Here is a 24,843-nt window from a genome sequence, read left to right as displayed (position 1 = left end):
TTTTCAAGTGCATTTTACCCTCAATTGTTGCTTCCAAAGCATTTTTTTTCTAACTTAAGAAAACACCTCATCATAAAAAGGACAGGGCAAATGAAGCAGCATCCGCCAGTGCATGAGAATTAGTCAAACACAAAAAAAAAAGAGGAAGTGAAAAGAGACGAGAGAACAACATGCAAAGTTTTTCACATTTTCAAAGAGATTCCCGAAGATACATATGATTTTCATTCACGGTTTTTATTTCTTCATAGACCGGACTGTCCACAGATATTGAGTTCCTTCAGAAGGAAAATAAAAATGCAACCATGTTCTTTTTTTCTTGAAATTAAATTAGTGAGATTTATATGAGCTTTTAAGACAATACAAACTACTAAGCTTTTAAACTACGTTTCTCTTCCTCTTTGTGTGTTGATAAGAAGCCTGTGAACCGCATTAAACCTTTATGCAAATCCTGAACCGACAGAATCTGTATCCTGTACGACACGGATACTCTCAGTTCCTTGTTCATTGTTGCACACACTGCAAGGGAACCACATCAGTACTAGGCTGCGTTCCAGTCCAATTTTTTATGCCCTTCACTTGCAAACTTTACTTGGATGTGCATCATTGATTACGTTGCATGAGTGCCCACTACTGGCGGAACCCTTGGAATGTCCTGAACTGGAACGACCTAAGCCCTTGATCACTTAGTATCTGCTATGGGGTTGGTTTATTGTTTAAATTTGTTTCCCTTATGAATTTGTTTGGTGCAGCATTCTATATGTATATAGACATGCTTGGGCTGTTATAAATGTAAAAAAAAAGGTAACACTTTATTTCGATAGTCCACTTTAGACTTTCTATTAACAGCAAGTAACTTTGCAACTACATGTCAACTAGCAGTTAGTAGAGTATTAGTAGACTGTCTGCTTAATATCGTCTAACTCTTTCTTTGTCAACTTATTCTACTAACCCTAAACCTACCCTAAGTCTACTCTGAGAGTTAGTTTACATGTAGTTGCAAATTAATGAGAATTAGTTGACATGTAGTTACAAAGTTACTTATAGTTAGTAGAATGTCTAAAGTGGACTATCGAAATAAAGTGTAACCAAAAAAAAATAAATAAATTATAGAGTTGTTTGGGGTGGGGTTAAATTAAACCCGATCTGCGATGACGTCATAATCGTGTTGCATTGTGGTCTATGGAGCGGTCTGAAGTGTGCATATGAAGCAGACTCGCTCCCTCGGTCAAAATCGAGAGGTCGAGGGTATGTCCCTGTAAACTTCCCTCGTCCACTTGACGAAGTGGAATGCACTTCAAAATGGCAGCGGGGATTCCCCCGAGGGGAAGTGCTTAGGGAAGTTTGAGAGTGCGCATCTAAAAGTGAACTGGAACACAGCCCTAGTGTTAATTTTGTCAGCCATTTTTAATTTAGTCTTAGATTTAGTCTTTTAAATTGGTCTTAGTCCTGGTGTCAAATGTACTTTTTAGTTACCATATTTAGTCAACCTTGTCCTGTTTTTGTTTAGTCAAGTTTTAGTCGACTAAATGTCGGAGCATTTTAGTCTAGTTTTAGTCAATGAAAGCGCTTTGTCACATTCGTTATTCGTCATGCTGTATAATAGTTCAACTGATAACATTTTTTGGGGCTCAATTTTAAATCACAAAGGTTGATGTCATTTGGGAAATGTATTTTTACATTTCAGGTATTGCACTTTCACTAATACGCACAAATCAATAGAATGTGGACTCATACAGATGCTTTATTTAACCTCATCTATTGTACTGATTTATTGTAGGCTATTTAATATATAAATTAATATCAAAGACTTGGATATGCACTCTCTCTGTCTACATTATGAATACTAGCAAAAACAAACAAAATATTTCAAAATTAAAATTTCTAACAATAATTCCAAATTGCAATAATGTTTCTCTATTAAAACAAGAGCGGTTGAGTTAAGTGTATTTATTCAGCAAACACAAATGCAAACAAAATATAGTCGAGCGCTCCTGACAGAACACAGACAGGCTGAATGACACTTTCATTTAAGCTGAACATCTCACATGGAGATCGCTAAACTTCAGCTTACTTGTTTGTCTGTGTTTTTAGATCATCGTCGGCGCTTCTGTAATAAAGAGAGAGTGTGTGAGCATGGTTGCCAGATTGCAAAAAAATTGCAAAACACCAGGCAGAAATGCATCCTTTTACTCTAACAGAGAAGCTCTGAATTACGGATTTGAACTCTTGATGTCTGGCAACCGCACACATGAAAGCTAGAGGCGTGTACAGCAGTCTGCAATAAAGTTTGACATTTGTTAATCTGACGTCACGCCTCACCGCTTCTAGGTCCAAACGCTCTATCACATAGGTCTTCAACCCTTCTCCTGGGGACCCACTGTCCTGCAAAGTTTATTTCCAACCTGCTTCAGCACACCTGGCCTCTGACTTTTCAAGTGATCCTGAAGACCTTGATTAGCTGGTTCAGGTGTGTTTGATTAGGGTTGGAGCTAAACTCTGTAGGAAAGTGGGTCCCATGGAGCAGGCCCAGAGACCACACGTACGTCTGCAAGATGTCTGTTAAAGATCGCTTCATCTGGAAAGCATCTGCTGTGTACAAACATCTGATAGACGTCTTTAAGATGTCAGTTTTACATGCATTCTAAATCATAAACATCTTAAAGACATCTTCTAAACGTCTGTTTGACATCTGATAGGAAACATTCTATAGACGTACTGCAGATGAGCAAACACTCTAAAAAATATGTCTTGCAGATGTAATGCAGACATCAAATTGTCGTCTCCGTGATGTACGTGTGCTATCAGGGGGGTTGAAGACCTACAGTATGCTCTATCAGATGCCACAAGAAAACAACAAACAGTGGTCATATACACTCACAATGTGATATAATACCACCAAAAATTATAATCCTAACCCTTAACTCCATACCGAAATTCCAGATAGCAGAAAAATGAAAATATAAATATAAATAAATAACTATAAAAATTATTTGTGTCTGGGACACTGTGAGCACGGAGACGGTTTTTAAATGTTTAGCTTAAACGTGTAATAAAACGTATTTAGCTTAAACAGTGCTCATAAACAGCTGTTGAGCAAAACAAGTTGAGGCTTGGACCCGGAAACAGCATTTCTTACAAAAAAATGTAAATACATTTTGGTATAGTTTTTATTTTTATTTTCGTCTTTTTCATCAACAATATTGCATGTTGATATACTCACAGTTATCGTTTATTGACCTTATTGTCGTCTCGTCATCGTTTCGTCTTAAGCCCGAGACACTGCACAATTTCAGCAATCCTGTATGATCATTGCAAATCACACTGGATTTGATAAACTCGGGTACTACATGTATGCAGACTGTACGATGATGACACCTATTGACTCTAGGCTGCGACGCACGCTACTATGGAAGAATAAAACGTTATCAGCATGCGCTAGTGGTAAACAAAAAGAGCTTGATAAATCACACTTGGGAAGTTGTAGTTTTTATGTGTGCTGAAAAAAAGTGGAAGCGGTGAAAGAGGAAGGGATACGAGCTTGAGGTAAGCAGTTTTATGTTTTAGCGCCATGTCGCGTTAATTTCATGTCGCATTTCTATTGGCTGGTCAGTAATCGTGGGTCGTAGCAGCAGACACACTGTGCGATGATCACTCTGAATCTCTGACACTGTCAGAAAATGATCGTAGGCTATCTTTGGTCGCAAGACCGTGACAACGGCCGTCTTTGAACCTCTCTCACTGTACGACATAAGACCACCGATTAGGAGCCACGATCACAGATAACCCGCGATAACCTCCCCGTGCTGGGTTGTGTCGTATCATGTGTCGACAGCCAGAGATATTGTCAAAAACATCAAATATTGGCAATATTAAGAGGATTTGGCATTTCCAATTAATGTAGGCCTGTTACATTCTTCTTATTATTAGGCCTATTATTATTATTAGATTATTTGTATTATTAAATTACAATTAATTTGCCCTGCAACAATTTCATAGCACATCACTGCATAACTGACGCACTGTGAGGATAATAAAAGATTAGGCTATTGGCTTACTCCTCATTAAAAATGTATTTAAAAAGGTCTTTTAAAACAGGTCTATTAATTTATACAATGAATTATAGGCCTATAATTCAAATTATTAACACTGCAGTCATCAATGAAAATTAAGAACAGCTTTATTTCAAGCACCGACTTTCAAAAACAATGTTTAACGCAAAATACATTTATCTTTGTTTTTCACTATGTATGGGCCACAAGAGAAATATTAAGGGAATAACTCAAGACAGTTATATCAGCTGTTCACCGACATAACTCTTGCGCAAAGTTTGCACATTGCTTAATATCAGCCTTCACGGTTTAAAACATATATATTTCCAATATTGCGACATAACAAGCCCCCAACATGTAAAATTGCATAACTAGCCTTTTTATGGAAAATCTGAAAAATACTGATATCTAAGCTTAAAAACATTAAAAATTTAAATGCAGCAGGCTTAAAAGATTGTATAAAGTGTAAAGAGAAAACAAACTTAAGTGATTACACCATTTTATCAATTAATTAACTCTTTATTTCCATTTTCACTTAACTATCACTGCTGTCTCATCCTGACCGTGTCAAGGACACACACACACACACACACACACACACACAGACACAGAAACAGACACAGACACACACACACAAACTTACCAAATCAGCAATATCGTTATGATAACTGCAGCTCCACAAACCCCTCCAACGGATATGTACAAAATCACCAGACGTCCTACAACAGAGACAAGAGAGTAAAACATCTGAACAGATTCACTTCAGAAAGAGAAATATAAATATATGAGCTGCACCTTTAAAAGTGACAGTAACAGCGTCTGATCTCTGAGATCCGTGTTGATTGTGAGCCTCACAGTAGAAGCGTCCACTCTGTAGTGCACTGAAACTCTGTCCAGATCCAACAGCTGAGCTTTGATTCTCCTTAAACCAGCTGAAGCTCAGAGCAGGAGGGTTTGCATCACTGCTGCAGCTCAGAGTCACTGAATCTCCCTCCACTATTTCACCAGATCCATTTATGGACACTGAGACATTCTTTGGAGGGTCTAAAAAGGACAAACATTTTAATTCACAATAAACGGAAGAAAATTGTGTGTTTGGAAATTTTGATCATTAACTCACACATGACGTTTAAAGTCACAGCATCAGAGTATTTCTCTCCATGTTTATTTCTGGACTTGCACTTGTATTCTCCACTGTGATCAGAGCTGATCTTTGAGATGCTGTAGATTCTTCCAGATCCTACAAACCTTCCTCCTTTAAACCAGCTGATGTCTGCAGGAGGGTTTGCATCACTGCTGCAGCTCAGAGTCACTGAATCTCCCTCCACTATTTCTCCAGATGGACTCACTGCTACAAAAGCCCCCTGTGGAGGATCTAGAGGTCCGGTATATAGAATGCGAAATATTAATAAAAACATTTAACATTCTAACCAATTTGGTCTTTTACACAATATTAATTCTTCATTTTACATTGTCTCATATATGAATACATTTACTCAAGTTGGCAAAGTATGACTGTACTCACACGTGACACTGAGACGAGCAGCAGGAGAGATGTAACTGTGTCCATGTAGAGCACAGCTGTATCTGCCTGCATCCTCTCTTCTGACTGACTGCAGCAGGAGTTGATTGTTTCCGTCTCTTCTCTCAGTTAATGGCTGTGAGTTTCTGTACCAGATGAATGTTGCTCTGTCAGTCAGAGTGCAGCTGCTGTTACATGTCAGACTGACATTATGACCCTCTGTCACTCTCTCAGGAGCCTCCACCTGAAGATCTGAACACAACACACACATTATATCTAGTGCTGCTGTCATACACTGATTATTATTCAACATAATGCACAGAAGAAGAGCTCAGCCTCATGAAAGTCACCTGTGACAGTAAGAGTCACTCCTGGATAACCAGTCCATTTTCCATCAGGTTTATCAGAGATTAATCTGAAACAGTACATGTGTTCATCTTTCTGTGTCACATGACTCAGTCTGATGCTGCAGTTCTGCTGTGTGTCTCCCAGATACTGAAGCCTCTGACTGTATTCGGGATCCTCAGACAGATCTAGAGACTCTTCACCCTTTACATTGTTTTTGGTCCAGAACACTTTCATGATCTGATGTCCAGTAGGGTATGTATAAGTGCAGCTCATTATCACTGATGAGTTCTTTAGTGCACAGATGTGTGAAGGACTGTAACTCACACCCCAACCAGCACCAGAAACCCCTGAAACACAGAATTCATACCGAACAATAGTTTTTTCATTATTATTTTTTTATGTTTTGCAAGCAAGATGGAAGCAAGCATTGATGCAGTGACTCCACGCTCTCACTCTAATTGCTCTGTATGTGTGTTCTTGTTTATATGCGTGTTTGCCAAAGTTATGTTTAGTAGTGCAAATTCCACATACAGTAACCAAGATCTTCCGATCATATAACTACAGCTTAAGCAGATCTTGAGTGAACTTTTGCACTTAGACAATATACCAAGGGAGATAGCCTGGACACCGGGCTCTACATGAATTGTTTTTGGGTCCGACAGGTGTCAGGGGCATAGGAGACACAGCAAACAAAAGCATGAATGCCAGTTCGCCCTACTTGCCAGACGACTGCACAAACCAATGCTACCCTGGCATTCTCACCAATGCCAGATATTTTAGCAAGAAAATGGATGAACTGAATCTACAAAAAAATAAATACAAAAATAAAATTATTTATTTTTTTTAGATTTACCTATATCATGGGTAGATAGGTAGGTTTTTCCAATTTGGAGTACCTGACAGTCAAATGTATCTATCATGTTTTTCAAGTAACTAGTAAAGTAACGCATTACTTTTTAATTTACAAGAGAATATCTGAGTTACTTCTTCAAATAAGTAATGCAAGTTACTTTTTTTCCAATTTATTGATTGACAACTCTGGTGTCCCCATGTTGAGAGAAATCAGATGTTACTGTAATTCTAAAATAAATATGAATATGCATTAATTCATCTCACTCACAGATTCAGTATTCCTCAAAATGAATAAAAATAATGCAACTCCGAATATGACGCAAACCTGCAATAATTAAATGTTAAACAAAACACATATCCTTTATGTATTTAATCCCATTCTATTAACCAATGTCTTTGCTTCTGACCTTCGATGATCCAGTTCAAGCGTACTAATAAGCACAAATAACTCTAGACGAACATTTGTGTGTCTTTTTTTATTGCTGAAGTGTGTTGAAATGTCTTCTTATGCATTCTACTGCACGGACGTAAATTTACATTCCTTTCAGCCTGAGGCTTATTCATTTCACTTTTGGTGTGAAATGGCTTTTATATTTGCCAAAAATATAACTTTTTTTATTTTAAAAACAAAACAGCAAGCCCTGTCCAGATTTAAAAAATAAACATAACCCCCCCCCCCAAAAAAAAAAAACACCTTAAACATCAATGGCGCTATTTGAGGATACTGTTTATATACTTTAACACAGTCTTCCCAGGTAGATTGGTCGCCAAACTTGATGACTTAAGAATTTCACAGTCCGTCTGCCGTTGGATAAAGGACCATCTCTTTTCCTTCCTCACACTCAGCACTGGTGTGCCACATGGCTTAGTGTCGAGTCTGCATCTGTATTCTGACTACACTCATGACTGTACCCCCAATACCATTGTTAAATAGTCAAGAATGTCAAGAAGCCACAGTAGATATTCCACTTCCTGGGGATCCTCAGGTAAAACCACCTGCAAGAAACGCTACTGTCCTGAGGGTCATCAGCCAACATTTCGAAACACTGTCTTTTTGACTTGCTGCCCTCAGGTAAATGCTTCAGGTCCATTGTATCATAGACAAATGAATCACAGACATTTTATCACAGGCTCAAAAGCAGTTTCTCCCCAAAACAAGAACCAAACACCGTCAAATACTGACTTCCCCATCGGTTGAAATCACCGGCACCCTCAATAGCTGGGGGCCCTGGTTATAGGTATACATATTGTTTTTGTTGTGTTATTTTTGCTGTATAATGTTGTTGTACTCTGTGCAATGAGAATAGAGTAACTAAACTGAAAAGATATTTGAAAAAAGCATAATATCGAATCTTGATAAAGTGTTGCTGAAACATCAGTGACTCACCGTGAATCATGATCAGAAAGATCAGAGGAAGAGGAGGGGCCATTCTGACTGACATCACTACAGCAACTCCTACAACAAATGTACAGTGGCTTATTTCAGCATTTGTGATTCTGACATTCTTTAAAACTTATTTGTGTCTTTTTGAAATGCTTTATAAGGCAAAAATGTAGATATTACAGTAGTTAATTGTCTGTAGATGCTTTGAAGCTTATCATATGGTGTGTAACTCATGGCGAGTTAAGTTTTACTCAAAACTTACAATCTATTATCTATTTGTCTATTTTGTATTGTTTTTACATATTTTTACTCACTTATTATTTTGTTATCTGTGTCTTATCCAGTCTGTGCACCTGAAACTTTTGTCACCAAGACAAATTCCTTTCTGATTAGATATTAGCTTGATTATGATTGCACGTGCAAATGTACTAGTTTGTGGTTAACTTAATGTAGTATCAATTATCTTCCTCTTTCTTGTCAGGCCAAATCAAACACCATCTGTTCTGAGATTGAGCAAAGAACAAACCAAAAAGAGAACTATGTTCTAGTTCTTATAAAAGTCTATTAAACAATATAATTTGACAGAATATTTGACAGAATGGTAATAAAATCATGCACTTACCCATTTCACCAAGACTCATGACCAGTGACAGCACTACAATAGATCAAGATGATACCAGCACTGCTGTTTTCACACTCTAAATATCACGTGATTAACACATTATATTTTAATATGTTTTTAACACCTCAACTAGTGCTAGATAGAGCAGGAGAAGCGTTTTAGCAGAGGACATTAGGCTAAAGGCCAATGAAAGTTGAACTGATAGAAACATGAATTTAGGTCATAAAGATGATCCTGTTAATTTTTCAAACTTGGGAATATCTAAACATAATCAATTGCATACAGATGGCGATGACAAGGAGATTGTTGTCACTGCACCACCCGGCCAGGCGGCTCACCTCGCTCCTGTAGTTTGTCTCATCTCTGCTGCTAATGAGACCCACTACAGTCGTGTCATCCACAAACTTAATAAGGAGGTTGGAGTTGTGTGACGGTCCAGATCACAAGTCCAGACAGTCCAGATATCCTGGTTTGAGAACTGCTGGACCTGGGATTGTGAAATACCGTAAAACATTGCATTGGCAGTGACTGCAATATGCTGTGCATTTGATGAACCTTAATTCATTACCAAATTTATATTAATCAATCAATGGAATAAACGTAAAATATGTTGATGAAGCAGAATTTATTTCATCTAAATGTCTTAAAAGCTATAATGAACTTATAAGCTTTTTCTGTCAGCAGCCTGTTCTTGTATACACGCTGAGTCTTTAAATATGGCCATAAATGCAGTTTCCGTTGTAATGAGAGAGGCGAGAAAAAGAAATGCAGGTAGGCACCTGACAAAGTAGGCGGGGACATCCCGCTAAATGGTCAACTTCAGAAGGAGTGAGCTTTGACCCCCAAAGGAGAGGGGAGATCAGGAGGACTCGAGGCTATGGAACAGCATCCTGATCCACCGCTTAACATAAGCTTCTCTGGCCAGAGGCCTCAGCGCACTGTGGAGGAAACGTGTATCTAGGGGGTGTCTGCCCACTGACTGGCCACCGATAGGGGTGTGGTAGGCCGCAACAACCGCCACGTAGATTTTCAAGGTGGAGTGGGTCAACCCTGCAGAGAATCGGGCCTGCAGGAACTCCAGCACTGTACCAACTGGGCAGTAAACTGGGTCGAGCTAACGGTCTCTGCACCAAGAAGTGAAAACTTCCACTTCAGGGCATACAGTTTCCTCGTAGAGGGCGCTCTGGATTGGAGGATGTCTCAACAACCTCGGTTGAGAGACCGGAAGCTACGAGTTGTGCCCCCTCAGAGGCCACACCCATGGCTTCCACAGCTCCGGGCAGGGGTGAAAGATTGTACCATCCGCCCGTGAGAGGAGATCCCTCCTGACGGAAATCTCCCATGAAGATATAAGAGACCACCGCGCTGTGTTGCCGGTGCGCACCAACACATGGCGATCTCTTATGTCCGGGAGGAAGGGTTTCAATGCTAGAAACATGGCCAGCATCTCCAGGCGAGCTCATCGACACCCTCCACATCAACCTCCTCGGAGGAAGACCCCTCTCCCTGGGAGGAAGAACCGCAGCGCGGGCTTCCGATCCCAGAGAGTGGGCACTGGATCATATGCGAACCCCACGAGCACAGCCGCTGCTCTCGAGAGCTGACTCTGCGTGCTTCGCTCCCAAGCAGACAACACACAAACTGTGTGTCCCCACCCGAAATATAGCGCGGGCAGGGAGGAAAACACAGCCTGAACGCTGCCTGCTCTCGCCCAAATGTTTCTTCTTGACTGAAGCTTTGACATAATGGAGCTCATAAGTGGAGAAAGAACACTAAATAAGACTAACAACAAACAGCGACTGAAACACACACAGAGCACTTGCTGAATGACAGAAAGCTGATGCCGGTTCCACCGCATGTGCTTTTATAGCTTCCTGGTCTCTACGTCACCTGCCTGTGATGTCTCGCCCTTCCATTGGACTGATTGTACATGTGAGTCAGAACGTGGTCACGCTGAAGGCGTTCCCAAAGCGTTTTCCGATGCAGCTCGAGTTCCTGAAGGGGAACTACATTTATGGACCAGTTTATGTCTGAGTTTATTGCTTATTTTAAATGTGATCAGTTTGGCAAGCAGTTCTTGATATTTCAGCATATTTCTCCATTCTAGCAGACTGGAGAGAAATAGCTGCAACTGTCTTCACTTGTAACACATTTCAAACAAGAAATAAAAATTAAAAATAAAAATAGAGCGGGCCTTAACTTTATCCACTGGTTGTTGGATTGGATTGTAAAATTGGATTGCATACCGAAATTAAATTTATTTTGTCTGAAATATGCATTACACCATGTCCTAACCAGCCACAACAGCGACACGCGACATAGGGATTCTATTTCAGAAACGGTTTCTATTTTCTGTGACATTGCGGATGGAACAAAAACGTACAAACTATGACAATAGTGTTTTATTCAATGTTACAAGTGTCTATTGTGAGTTTGAATATCATTTTGCGTGATTTCTATAGCCATACTGAAAGCAACAACAGATAGTTTACCCGTCACGTCTTAGCTGTGTAGTAACACACACAAAGACGAAGATAATCCAAAAACAGTCTTTAATATTCTGAAGAGGGCAAATCCAACTGAGAACAGGGAATCCAAACACAGCAACACAAAGACCAGACCTGACAATGAAACACAAGGAGAACAGAACTTAAGTAGTGATGTTAACGAGATCAAATGAAAAACCATGATGACAAACAGGGAGCAGGAAACAGTGCAAGACACATATAAAGTTCATGGTGGTGTGACAGAACACCCCCTCCCGGATGGTGCATCCTTACGCCGTAATAGGAGGCAGAGGCAATGCCACAGGCAAGAAGCCAGGAGATGGTGAAGGGATGGCAAAGGGCAGGTACACCGGCAGAAGAAACTGGTGGAGGTTCAGGCGGAGGATGTCTAACTGGGAGAAGACAGAACTGAAGGGTCCAGGGCAGTGCAGACAGAGGTGAAAGCCAGGGAAGTGATGGTGGTGAAGTCCATGGAGGAGCCCTGAGCAGGAGAGGGTAGTTGGAGACACAGGCCACAGCCAGGACTGCGCTCCATGGCAGCATCACTGGAGGGAGGAGCCAAGGTGTGATGGGAACATGCAACGCCATGGGGACAACTGGAGGTGACAACAGCATTGGAAGTGCAGCCCACAGCGCAGACAGTGAGCCAAGGAGGTGGAGCGATGTGGAGGATGCAGGTGGCCGCGACGGAGCCATAGAGATGATCGCCTGAGATGTAGGTGGGGATCCAGAGGCCAGAGGGCAAGCTAGAGCGACCGAGGAAGGAGGTGGAGCCTGAGGGAGGGCCAAATGCAGTTTCTGCCTTTCACCCACCTAGAGACTGATTCCTAAGATTTGGCCTGTGACCACCATAAAAATTCCTCAGGATCTCCGGATGCAGCAGCAGTAGGTGAAATAAAGAGAGATCACATAGATCCATCCAAATCCATTCATAACTCTTTTCAAACCTTAAAACTGATACAATCTACAACACAATCATCTTATACTTATTCAGAGAAGTAAGTATTCTCAGTGACAGCGATGTGTAGTGTGACATCTTACACAAACTCAGCTGTTAATGGACAAGTGAATGCATGCATGACAGTTCAATCTTTTTACATTGTAATTGACCCAGTGAGATTGCTCAAAGGGGCCAAATCACAAAATAATTTAGGAGAGGGTCCCTCAACTGAAAACCACACAGAACACAGTAGGCCATTTCAAAGTGTTTATATAAATAAAGGCAATCCACAGATCCCTACAGCACATGCATGATAAACAGTCAATAAAGTATTTTTGAGTGCAAAACAACCCATTGAGTTTATCATTAATCAAAGTAAAGGACAAAAACAGAAAACGTATCTGGTTGAAGGAATACTCGTCTCTAAGCCGAAGCATGCACTGAATTTGAATACTGAAGTCTTTGATGATGATAGTCCGATAGCAAGAGTACCACAAAGATTCGTCGATCTGAGTTTCCTTAAAACATAGAGTGCTTTGCAATTCTTTAATGTCGATTTGTCCCGTTCTGATGAAGTTATTTCTTAGTCCATTGATGAGGAATTCATGGTAAAAAAGAAAAACGGAGAGACAGAAACAAAAATAGTTCTTCTACAAAACAAACAAACAACTAGCATTAGCATTTAACAGTCACAAAAGTTCACCATTAGTTAAACTATTTACAAAATAAGTGCAAATTTACACAGCGCAAAATAAACTGATACACTTACATGACTGAGCTGAAAACCTTAGTTTCTCAATCAGAACTCCATTTGCATTAAGGTAGGGTGACCATACGTGCCATTTTCCCAGGACGTGTCCTGGCCAGGATTTCTATATTGCCTAAAATTCCCTGCCCTAAATTGCCATATTTTGATGTCATACACACCGATCGGTCTGCACACGCAAACAAAGCCAAAACCTAGATATTTTAGGCAATATAGAAATCCTGGCCAGGATGCGTCCTGGGAAAATGGCACGTATGGTCACCCTAATTAAGGTTATGTAAGTGAATGCCATGCGTTCCCTTAACCAAACAGGTATGTCTTACTCTACTGCCTACATCCTTTTGATCCCTTAGCATAGAAAATTATATAGGGCCCCCTGGGGCACAGTAGAGGAACTACACAAAAAAACAACAACAACATAGTAACCGTACCATGGTCGGTTACAACACCATGTTTGGACTGAATGCATTCTTAATATTGCCAAAGGTATTCTGGTTATGGTTTGGAATAATGCATCAGTAAAACTTTAGTGACACTTTTCTAAATGTGTGTTTGGACTATGCAAATAAGTTCCACAGGAGGAAAGAAGAGTGGGCCACACAGTTTACCCCTGCTCTGATGGAAACGGCCAATCACACCATGTAAATGGAGACGAGCCAAATTACAATTTACTCCTGATCGGAAAGAGATAAATGTACCCTTTCAAAACTCCTTGTTCTGAGTCTCTGTGGTAGGAGATCAACAAAGTTCTGAGTCTCCTGTCCAGAGAGACAATAGCAGATATGCCGTTCTGAGTCTCCAGCCTGCAGCCTGTTAGGAAAGAGATACCGTGCATTCAGAATCTTCATCCAACAAGACAACAACTGATGCAGCACTCTCCATCCTAGAGAGACAAAGCGAACTGACCAAGCTCTGAGTCTCTAGCCCAGAGAGCAGAAGACATAGAAACATTTGCAACAAGGTTAAGGTCTGGCGAGCAAACCTTCACTCCAAGGTACTTTCGTCTGCATGCTCCAGGACAAGGACCTTCTGCATCTACTCCAGGGCCACATCTGCGTTCCAGATTTTAGGACCCTTTGGTGCTCCAGGAGATCAGCATCATACAGTGCTTCGTGTTCAAGGCTGTTTAAATGGATTCCTGCTCCTTTCCCCACTGCATTGTTACCAGCACAGCCAGTGGATGAAGTCCCCGCCACCAGACTGCTCACTTAACCACAGAGAACATAACTATCACTTATCCAAACCTCTTCCAGAGACCTTAGCATTATTGCATATTATCGGTATATGATTTTCTAATTTACATTAGATGATATAGCTGATCAGGACAAATAATCCTTCATTTCAGATTAAACAGTTTATCTTTTAATAAGATAACACAACTCTGCCATAGTATCACCCAATTAATCACTTACATTTTATGCATCTTATGCACTTTATTCCTTTTTATTGATGGTATTCATTTAGTAGTTGTTGATTACTCATGTCTGTCTTTTGTTAATAACATTTATTTTATCACAATTGTGTTTTTGTTGTGTTGATAATACAGTAAGAGTTTCTGCAAGTTAGATATCCCACCAATCTTTCTTATATGATGTACTCATCATCGCATCTTAAGTGACACGTGATCCAAAAATCACTACATCATCGGTGACGTCTAAAAGGCGCACGTTGTCACAAAATGGCACAACATGTCATAGAAAATAACAGATGCCCATAATAACCCTGTATAACTGGTCACCCACCACTCATAAGGGAAACTTGTTCTGCATAGCTGTACTTGTGCTACGGTGGCCGACACAGGACAAAGATGTAATGCTGTTTAATATTTGTTGTGGTGTCGTTCTGATGAACTGAATGACTGAAAAGTGTAAAATTGAACAGCTAGAGCCTGCCTTTAATGCAAAACATGAATCTTACACTGATTCATATTAAAAACATAAAAAATATAAATTAAGTACTTTAAACTTGATATAAAGCATAAAGGAAAACACACTTGTGATTACATGCTTTTAATCAATTCAAAAACTTTTATTTTTTTTAACAAATTACTTCAGCCATATCATGACACTTCTGTCAATCAAACAGGTCTTCACCAACAAAGAGATTTGTAAAAGCTGTAAAATGTTTGCTGTGTGTCCAAAACACTACATGCTCTTCTTCTTTTTAGTCTGAATAAGAAATAAAGCAGGCAAAAACATTAATAATGAAATATTTCAATAAAAGCATCAAGAACATTAGTCATGAGGAAAGGCTAATAGGTTGTGATTTGTCTCTATCTAGTATGTGTTCTTACTTACTGGAATATTTTCATACACAGAAGAGTTTGGTTCAGGTTTACAGATATTAGAGTCATGTTGAGCAGCCTTTATGAATGAAGAGACAAAGTATATTCAGCAATGTGTCATTTAAATTTCCATGTACTTATTATTCATAAGACATTTGACATTGTCGAGTGTTCAATTTCTTTTTGGCTAGAGGTAAGGTGAGTTTAGTCTTTAGGAAATTCTCAGCTAAAATACTTACGGCCACATTATCATACACAGGATCAGTCATCTCAACATTGCAAGCTTTGTGTAGGCCATCATGAGGTCTGGACTGATTAATCTTTGACATAAAAAAGATAGATAGATAGATAGATAGATAGATAGATAGATAGATAGATAGATAGATAGATAGATAGATAGATAGGGTCACAGCTCTATTCAGACTTTCAATCCTTGACAAGTTCATTTACCTGAACAGTAAACTACTGATAACAAAATATTTTTTTTCTCACCTGAGACTTCTGTGCACCATTTCTGTTTTTAATCCATCTGCTTACCCTTTAAAGACAATGACTTACACAATTACTGTCAATCAGAACTTATCAGATGTTATGATTTTGAAACAATGTCATTTCTCAATAGACTGTTTTGAATGTGATGAAATGTGGTACATCTACGGTTCGCTTTTGGCATGGTTCACTCACATTACATTTACCACGCTGTGGGCAAACTCATGCTAATATAATATATATGATGTCTCCTTGCTGACTCAGAAGAAGAAGAAGAAGCCCTCCTGCTTGCTGTAGAAAGGCCCCAGCCGTGGATTACAGCGCTAACAGCAGCACTACTCCTCTGCACTTATCCAGCAGGACTATTAAAGCACATTTTTGCTAAGAGAGCATATTTCTAGTGGCGTTTGACATTGTTTGCTATTCTGAAAACTTTGCTTTAATTTTGTGCAATATAATTTTACTTGCATTTTAAAATTTTGGTTTCAAGCTTTTTTTTTTTATCCGTGACTGCAATACATTTGGCGGGAATATGATCCCATACATTCAATTTCTTTTTTGCCAAAGGTGAGGAGAGTTTAGTCTTTAGGAAATTCTCAGCTAAAATACTTACAGTCACATTCTCATACACAGGATCAGTCATCTCAACATTGCAAGCTTTGTGTAGGCCATCATGAGGTCTGGCTTGATTAATCTTTGCCATAAAAAAAAAAAAGATGTGAGTTTAGATAGATAGATAGATAGATAGATAGATAGATAGATAGATAGATAGATAGAGTCACAACTACATTCAGTCTTTCAATCCTTGAGTGACAAGTTCATTTACCTGAACAGTAAACTACTGATAACAAAATATTTTTTTTCTCACCTGAGACTTCTGTGCACCATTTCTGTTTTTAATCCATCTGCTTGCCCTTTAAAGACAATGACTTACACAATTACTGTCAATCAGAACTTATCAGATGTTATGATTTTGAAACAATGTCATTTCTCAATAGACTGTTTTGAATGTGATGAAATGTGGTACATCTACGGTTCGCTTTTGGCATGGTTCACTCACATTACATTTACCACGCTGTGGGCAAACTCATGCTAATATAATATATATGATGTCTCCTTGCTGACTCAGAAGAAGAAGAAGAAGCCCTCCTGCTTGCTGTAGAAAGGCCCCAGCCGTGGATTACAGCACTAACAGCAGCACTACTCCTCTGCACTTATCCAGCAGGACTATTAAAGCACATTTTTGCTAAGAGAGCATATTTCTAGTGGCGTTTGATGCAAAATGCCGCACCATGAGTGTTGCTCATGCAGGGCATTCCTGCACTCCTTGGACGAGCACTCTGCCTTAGTGCTCGGGCAAGCCCACACAGAGACTGTGCTTACTGAGATGAGCTGCTCTCACCTGTCTCACCTCACTGCACTCATGGATGGCTTTCTTTAATGATAGCAACCCCATCCTTTGTGCTCCCCCGTTTCTTCCTCTCAGGAACCTCAGAGTTAAAAACAGTGGAGTTATGGGGCAGCGCAGATGGGTCCGAAAGAGGTCATGCCCTGGAATGGTAAGCCAAGGCTGTCCACCCTTTTTAGCCCTGCAGAGCCACTTCAGTCCTAGCAGCCTAGCCTACTCCACAGCTGGTCAAGCTGGTTCCGCTCCCTGTCGGTGGTCAGGACTATTTTTTTCTGAGAACTCCAGGCTCATGGCCTGGGCCTCGCTGATCCCGGGTTAATTGTGCCTTGCCGACGCTATTGGATTTTGTTCCCCATAACGTGGTACACACAATGTGAGTAAACCGTATCGGAAGGGAATGTTCTAGTTACGTATGTAACCTCGGGTTCCCTGAGATAACAGGAATGAGACACACACACATACACACACACACACACACACACGCACGCACACACACACACACATATATCATACATTATTACGACAAAACAGGAATGAGACACACACACATACACACACACACACACACACACACACGCACACACACACACACACACATATATCATACATTATTACGACAACTGCTGCTCCACAAACCACTCCAATGGATATGTACAATATCACCAGACGTCCTACAACAGAGACAAGAGAGTAAAACATCTGAACAGATTAATTTGCTTCACTTTAGAAGGAATCATGAAAGTAAATGAGCTGCTCTACCTTTAACAATGACAGTAACAGGGTCTGATCTCTGAGATCCATGTTGATTGTGAGCCTCACAGTAGAAGCGTCCACTCTGTAGTGCACTGAAACTCTGTCCAGATCCAACAGCTGAGCTTTGATTCTCCTTAAACCAGCTGAAGTTCAGAACAGGAGGGTTTGAATCACTGCTGCAGCTCAGAGTCACCGAATAACCTTCCCAGATCTGACCAGACTGTATGATGGACACGGAGACATTTCTGGGAGAGTCTAATAAGAATCACCAAATTAATTAAGATGCTGACACAATCTTAAAATTGCTAATATGAACTGAAGTGAAAAAAAACAGAGAATTAGCTTTTTTTTATGATAAACTTACACATGAGATATTTTTTGGTGCATCTATAAAGGATACATATTAAATCCTTATATCATCCCATTCAAACACAATTTCCAGGTTTTTAAAAATAACAAATGAATCAGTACTCACAAGTGACACTGAGACGAGCAGCAGGAGAGATGTAACTGTGTCCATGTAGAGCACAGCTGTATCTGCCTGCATCCTCTCTTCTGACTGACTGCAGCAGGAGTTGATTGTTTCCGTCTCTTCTCTCAGTTAATGGCTGTGAGTTTCTGTACCAGATGAATGTTGCTCTGTCAGTCAGAGTGCAGCTGCTGTTACATGTCAGACTGACATTATGACCCTCTGTCACTCTCTCAGGAGCCTCCACCTGAAGATCTGAACACAACACACACATTATATCTAGTGCTGCTGTCATACACTGATTATTATTCAACATAATGCACAGAAGAAGAGCTCAGCCTCATGAAAGTCACCTGTGACAGTAAGAGTCAATCCTGGTTTACCAATCCATTGATTTATATTGGTTCTGAATCTGAAATAGTACTTGTGTGAATCTTTCTGTGTCACATGACTCAGTCTGATGGTGCAGTTCTGCTGTTTGTCTCCCAGATACCGAAGCCTCTGACTGTATTCAGGATCCTCAGACAGATCTGGAAACTCTTCATATTTATCTTCTTTGTCTTTTGTATTGGTCCAGAACACTTTCAGGATCTGATGTCCAGTAGGGTATGTATAAGTGCAGCTCATTATCACTGATGAGTTCTTTAGTGCACAGATGTGTGAATGACTGTAACTCACACCCCAATCAGCACCAGAAACCCCTGAAACACAATTCATACTGAACAATAGGTTTTTTTTTATTATAATTTTTTTTATTTTTGCAAGCAAGGTGACAGCAAGCATAGACAAAGTGACTCCACGCTCTCACTCTAATTGCTCTTTATGTGTGTTCTTGTTTATATTTGCCAAATTTAAAGGGGTCATATGATGCTGCTAAAAAGAGCATTATTTTGTGTATTTGGTGTAATGAAATGTGTTTATGCGGTTTAAGGTTAAAAAACACATTATTTTCCACATACTGTACATTATTGTTTCTCCTCTATGCCCCGCCTTTCTGAATCGCGTCGATTTTTACAAAGCTCATTGGTCTGAAAAGCGAGGTGTGCTCTGACTTGCCAGCTATGCATTGTGTTATGATTGGCCGAATACCTCAAGCGTGTGACGGAAATGTTACGCCCCTATCATACTGTGATGATGCCCTGTCAGGCCAGAGCGATGATTCAAAAACATGAAAACCCATTATAAACAAGGCATTCGTTGCATCCAGTGGGGACATAATTATGTATTATAATGACTTATACTGTCTTTTTACGTGTTGCGTTGCATCGCACCGCATAACAATAAAACCATGTCTGCATTTGTGAGCGGAGAAACGACAAACAACAAGCCCTACTCTACACTGCCCAAAAAAACTCGCTTTAAATATAAAAAAACTTACTTTCAGTCTCTGAGTCAGAACAGCCGGCATTGTAGTCTACTCTACTAGGATCAGGAAACGGTCCTCCCTTAAATTTGCTGCACACATCTGAATATTTGGGTTGAAGTGTTCTGGAACAGTGTTGTAAATACAACGTAACCACTGATTTCTAGTCGTGTCCATTTTTGGAAGGCCAAACAAAGTAGTTTCGCTTTCACAATGAAACACAGCGTCACACACGGTGGCCTAGAGTGAGCGGCGGCGGCCTACAGTGAGCGGCGGCGGCCTACAGTGAGCAGAGGTCAGGGTTAGAGTGAGGAACAGCTGGAGGGCTAGAGTGAGTAGAGGCGGCGGGCTTGAGAACAGTGCGGCCGGCGGATTCGACGAAGGCGCGTCCGGCGGGCTTGCGGCAACCACATGTGACGACCCCAGGCTGGACTCCACTTCGTCCACGGTAAAAGCCGATCCGGTGATCCACAGCGCGAAGTTGTTGTCTTTCCTCAGCGACCAGCACGGATCAGCTCCAGGCATGACGAAGCAGATATTGTCCTCTTTTGGAAGGCCAAACAAAGTAGTTTCGCTTTCACAACGAAACACATAGCGTCTTCACGACATGGCGGCGGCAACAACAATACTACAGCGAGAATCAAAGTTACGCCTTCTTTCTTTGAGTGAACATTTGGGCGGCGTTATGCAAATCTTCCCACATAGTGACGTAGATATGTGGGGGCGTCTTAGAACGAGCCGTTTTAGGTAGGCGTGGCTGACTCTTAACTTTTACAATGAATATCTCTTTGGATTTGTGACTTTAGTCTTTGCAACTTTACAGATCTTCTTTATGCACCAAGAGCTTGTAACACTCCAAAGAGAAAGAAAAAATTGAAATCGCATCGTATGACCCCTTTAAGATTAGTCGTGCAAATTCCACATACAGTAACCAAGATCTTCCGATCATATAACTACACAAAATCCATTGCTACCCACCATTTTTCTCACCAATGCCAGATTATTGAGTAACAAAATGGATGAACTGAATCTACGAATCTATATAAAAAAAGTAGATTTATGAAAAACATAGGTAGATACCTGACAGTCAAATGTATCTACCATGTGAATTTAATGTGTTTATAGTCACAGTCAGACATTCCACAAGATGCCAACTTCAACATAGCTTTAGGCCGCCTGCTCAGTGAAATAGCCGATTAATTTAACCAAGCAGATTTAAAGGCTGTTCTCCAGAAATTTGATCATCATATCAAATGTGCTACCAGGGGGACAAACACACTAGACAGTTTGGGCCTACCACTTTTAGACCACTCAGATCACTTAATCATACTCCTATTCATAGCATACAGGAGGAGGAAAGCTCAACCCACAACAAAGACTGGTAAAACCTGGCCTGAAGGAGCTTTTTTGCAGCTGCCTTGACAGACAAACTGGAATATTTTTGACGTTCATGACTTGGGGGAATGTACATTCACTGTACTTTGTGTCGACAAAAACATCAGAGTATACTCCAACCAGAAGCCCTGAATAACAAAAGGCTTCAAAACATAGCCTTCAAGTCTGGAAACAGAGCTTTATACAGCATTGCTAGAGCAAACCTGAAGAGAGGCAGCAGTGAGGCAAAAGTGGCCTACAAGTTCTTTGAGGGCCACCACCAACAACGACTCACAGCAGGTGTGGCAGGGCATCCAGCATGTCACCAGCTATAAGACCAGCAACTGAATGACTGTTAACTGTGACGCCTCCCTGGCAGAGCCTCCAGTAGTCACACCCTCATGTTGGAGGAGCATGTTGTGAGGCATGTGCTCAAAGCCAAACCAGCTTTCTGAGGTTTTTCACTGGGATCTTTAACCAGTCTCTCTCTAAAACGTCTAAAATCATTCCAACTTGCCTGAAGTCTGCCACAATCATTCCACTGCCAAAAAAGACCTCCACCCGCAGCCTCAAAGATTATCATCCATTGCACCGGTCATAATACTGCGCTTTTAGAGCCTGGTTCTATAGCATATCAAAGCCAGTCTCCAACTCACCTTTTATCCACATCTGTTCACTTACAGAGTTACAGACAATGCCATCATCACTGCCCTGCATATGGCAGGGCTGACACACCCTCAACATCAATGGAGCTATTTGAGGATACTGTTTATATACTTTAGAACAGTTTTCCCAGGTAGATTGGTCACCAAACTTGATTACTTAAGAATTTCACAGTCCTTCTTCCACTGAATAAAGGACCATCTATTTTCATACCTCGCACTCAGCACTGGAGTGCCACAGGGCTTTGTGTTGAGACCGCTTCTGTATTCTGTCTACACTCATGACTGTGCCCCCACCCATCCCACCAATACCATTGTTAAGTAGTCATGAAGGTCAAGAAGTAGTCAAGAAGGCACAGTAGAGATTCCACTTCCTGAGGATCCTCAGGTAAAACCACCTGCAAGAAACGCTACTGTCCTGAGGGTCATCAGCCAACATTTCGAAACACTGTCTCTTTGACTTGCTGCCCTCTGGTAAATGCTTCAGGTCCATTGTGTCATAGACAAATGTATCACAGACATTGTATCACAGGCTCAAAAGCAGTTTCTCCCCAAAACAAGAACCAAACACCGTCAAATACTGACTTCCCCATCGGTTGAAATCACCGGCACCCTCAATAGCTGGGGGCCCTGGTTATAGGTATACATATTGTTTTTGTTGTGTTATTTTTGCTGTATAATGTTGTTGAACTCTGTGCAATGACAATAGTGTAACTAAACTGAATAGATGTTTGAAAAAAGCATAATATCGAATCTTGATAAAGTGTTGCTGAAACATCAGTGACTCACCGTGAATCATGATCAGAAAGATCAGAGGAAGAGGAGGGGCCATTCTGACTGACATCACTACAGCAACTCCTACAACAAATGTACAGTGGCTTATTTCAGCATTTGTGATTCTGACATTCTTTAAAACTTATTTGTATGTCTTTTTGAAATGCTTTACAAGGCAAAAATGTAGATATTACAGTAGTTCATTGCCTGTAGATCCTTTGAAGCTTATCATATGGTGTGTGACTCATGGCGAATTAAGTTTTACTCAAAATATACAATCTATTATCTATTTGTCTATTTTGTATTGTTTTTACAATTTTTTTTTACTCACTTATTTTTTATTTTGTTATATGTCTTGTTATCCAGTTTGTGCACTGGAAACTTTTGTCACCAAGACAAATTCCTTGTGTGTGTGTAAGCACACTTGGCAATAAAGCTCTTTCTGATTAGATGATATTAGCTTGATTATGATTGCACGTGCAAATGTACTAGTTTGTGGTTAACTTAATGTAGTATCAATTATCTTCCTATTTCTTGCCAGGCCAAATGAAACACCATCTGTTCTGAGATTGAGCAAAGAACAAACCAAAAAGAGAACTACGTTCTAGTTCTTATAAAAGCCTATTAAACTATATAATGAATCTGTCTTCATTATATAGTTATCTGTTGTTAAAGATAATTATTTGTACCAGAGGTATTTGTAATTAACATACAAAACTGCTGCTAAAGAAAACACTTTTTTTTAAACCTTATCGTTACTGAGAAACAGCCCAATGACAACTAACCCCAACCAATCCTCAATACATAAGATATTTGACAGAATGGTAATAAAATCATGCACTTACCCACTTCACCAAGACTCATGACCAGTGACAGCACTACAATAGATCATGATACCAGCACTGCTGTTTTCACACTCTAAATATCACGTGATTAACACATTATATTTTAATATGTTTTTAACACCTCAACTAGTGCTAGATAGAGCAGAAGAAGCGTTTTAGCAGAGGACATTAGGCTAAAGGCCAATGAAAGTTGAACTGAGAGAAACATGAATTTAGCCCATAAAATGATCCTGTTAAATTTTCAAACTTGGGAATATCTACACATAATCAATTGCATACAGATGGCGATGACAAGGAACCTGTGCCTGAGAGACAAATACATATGATTGATTGAATAACTCAAATTTGAATATACAGTCCAGTTATACTGGTTTGAGAACTGCTGGACCTGGGATTGTGAAATTCTGGAAGACATTGCATTGGCCGTGACTGCAATACGCTGTGCATTTGATGAACCTTAATTCATTACCAAATTTATATTAATCAATCAATGGAACAAACATAAAATATGTTGATGAAGCAGAACTGATTTTATCTAAATGTCTTAAAAGCTATAATGAACTTATAAGGTTTTTCTGTCAGCAGCCTTGTTCTTGAATACATGCTGAGTATTTAAATATGGCCACGAATACAGTTTCCGTTGTAATGAGAGAGGCGAGGAAAAAAAAATGTGTGAATGTCGACCATGTGCTCAGCGCCACGTGACAAGTGACATAGGGATTCTATTTTAGAAATGGTTTCTGTTTTCTGTGACATTGTAGCTGGAACAAAAACATGCAAAATATGAAAATTAAAATCTCAGGTACTGATTATGTGCTTTATTCAATGTTACAAGTCTATATTGTGAGTTTGAATATCATTTCGCGTGACCTCTATAGCCATACTGAAAGCAACAACAGATAGTTTACCTTTCACGATGCCACATGCAAGAAGTCAGGAGATGGTGAAGGGATGGCAAAGGGCAGGTACACCGGCAGAAGAAACTGGTGAAGGTTCAGGTGGAGCACGTCTAACCGGGAGAAGACAGAACTGAAGGGTCCAGGGCAGTGCAGACAGAGGTGAAAGCCAGGGAAGTGATGGTGGTGAAGTCCATGGAGGAACTACACTATTTCACACTATTTCACCGAAAGCAAAATCACTACAAGTTATATCATCATCAAGTTTCTAAAAGACACACATTGTCACAAAATGGCACAACATGTCATAGAAAATGACAGATGCCCATAATAACCCTGTATAACTGGTCACCCACCACTCATAAGGGAAACTTGTTCTGCATAGCTGTACTTGTGCTACGGTGGCCGACACAGGACAAAGATGTAATGCTGTTTAATATTTGTTGTGGTGTCGTTCTGATGAACTGAATGACTGAAAAGTGTAAAATTGAACAGCTAGAGCCTGCCTTTAATGCAAAACATGAATCTTACACTGA

The 24,843-nt window shown here is 40.2% G+C and overlaps 2 protein-coding genes across 2 annotated transcripts; both read right to left on the bottom strand.

Annotated features, from left to right (window-relative positions):
* Positions 1 to 4,688: 4,688 nt before the first annotated feature.
* Positions 4,689 to 8,213, bottom strand: LOC107574264 (B-cell receptor CD22-like). Its single transcript, XM_016260713.1, has 5 exons — positions 8,159 to 8,213; positions 5,922 to 6,266; positions 5,575 to 5,823; positions 4,845 to 5,093; positions 4,689 to 4,768 (listed from the first exon to the last, which is right to left on the bottom strand). Exons 1-5 carry the CDS (start codon positions 8,211 to 8,213, stop codon positions 4,689 to 4,691), a joined length of 978 nt encoding a protein of 325 aa, XP_016116199.1.
* A 6,904-nt stretch (positions 8,214 to 15,117) lies between these two features.
* On the bottom strand, positions 15,118 to 24,504 carry LOC107574259 (B-cell receptor CD22-like). Its single transcript, XM_016260709.1, has 10 exons — positions 24,426 to 24,504; positions 22,582 to 22,650; positions 18,747 to 19,094; positions 18,400 to 18,648; positions 17,931 to 18,179; positions 17,779 to 17,842; positions 15,767 to 15,812; positions 15,514 to 15,594; positions 15,288 to 15,353; positions 15,118 to 15,158 (listed from the first exon to the last, which is right to left on the bottom strand). Exons 1-10 carry the CDS (start codon positions 24,502 to 24,504, stop codon positions 15,135 to 15,137), a joined length of 1,275 nt encoding a protein of 424 aa, XP_016116195.1. The 3' UTR covers positions 15,118 to 15,134.
* Between the last annotated feature and the right edge of the window lie 339 nt (positions 24,505 to 24,843).

The sequence above is a fragment of the Sinocyclocheilus grahami genome, unplaced genomic scaffold (assembly GCF_001515645.1).
Source record: "Sinocyclocheilus grahami isolate Dianchi unplaced genomic scaffold, SAMN03320097.WGS_v1.1 scaffold2164.1, whole genome shotgun sequence".
In the NCBI taxonomy this organism is placed as follows: Eukaryota; Metazoa; Chordata; class Actinopteri; order Cypriniformes; family Cyprinidae; genus Sinocyclocheilus; species Sinocyclocheilus grahami.
The sequence above is the reverse complement of the archived record's forward strand: the minus strand, read 5'-3'. Positions and strand labels throughout refer to the sequence as shown.

Coding starts and splice junctions, on each gene's coding strand:
- LOC107574264 (XM_016260713.1), bottom strand. CDS start 8,213: ATGTCAGTCAGAATGGCCCCTCCTCTTCCTCTGATCTTTCTGATCATG. Junction 5,824..5,921: donor AGTGACTCTTACTGTCACAG/GTGACTTTCATG, acceptor TGTTGTGTTCAG/ATCTTCAGGTGGAGGCTCCT. Junction 5,094..5,574: donor TGCTCGTCTCAGTGTCACGT/GTGAGTACAGTC, acceptor TGTCCTTTTTAG/ACCCTCCAAAGAATGTCTCA.
- LOC107574259 (XM_016260709.1), bottom strand. CDS start 24,504: ATGGACTTCACCACCATCACTTCCCTGGCTTTCACCTCTGTCTGCACT. Junction 15,813..17,778: donor GCAGCAGTTGTCGTAATAAT/GTATGATATATG, acceptor TTGTCTTTAAAG/GGTAAGCAGATGGATTAAAA. Junction 15,595..15,766: donor ATGGTGCACAGAAGTCTCAG/GTGAGAAAAAAA, acceptor TTTATGTCAAAG/ATTAATCAGTCCAGACCTCA.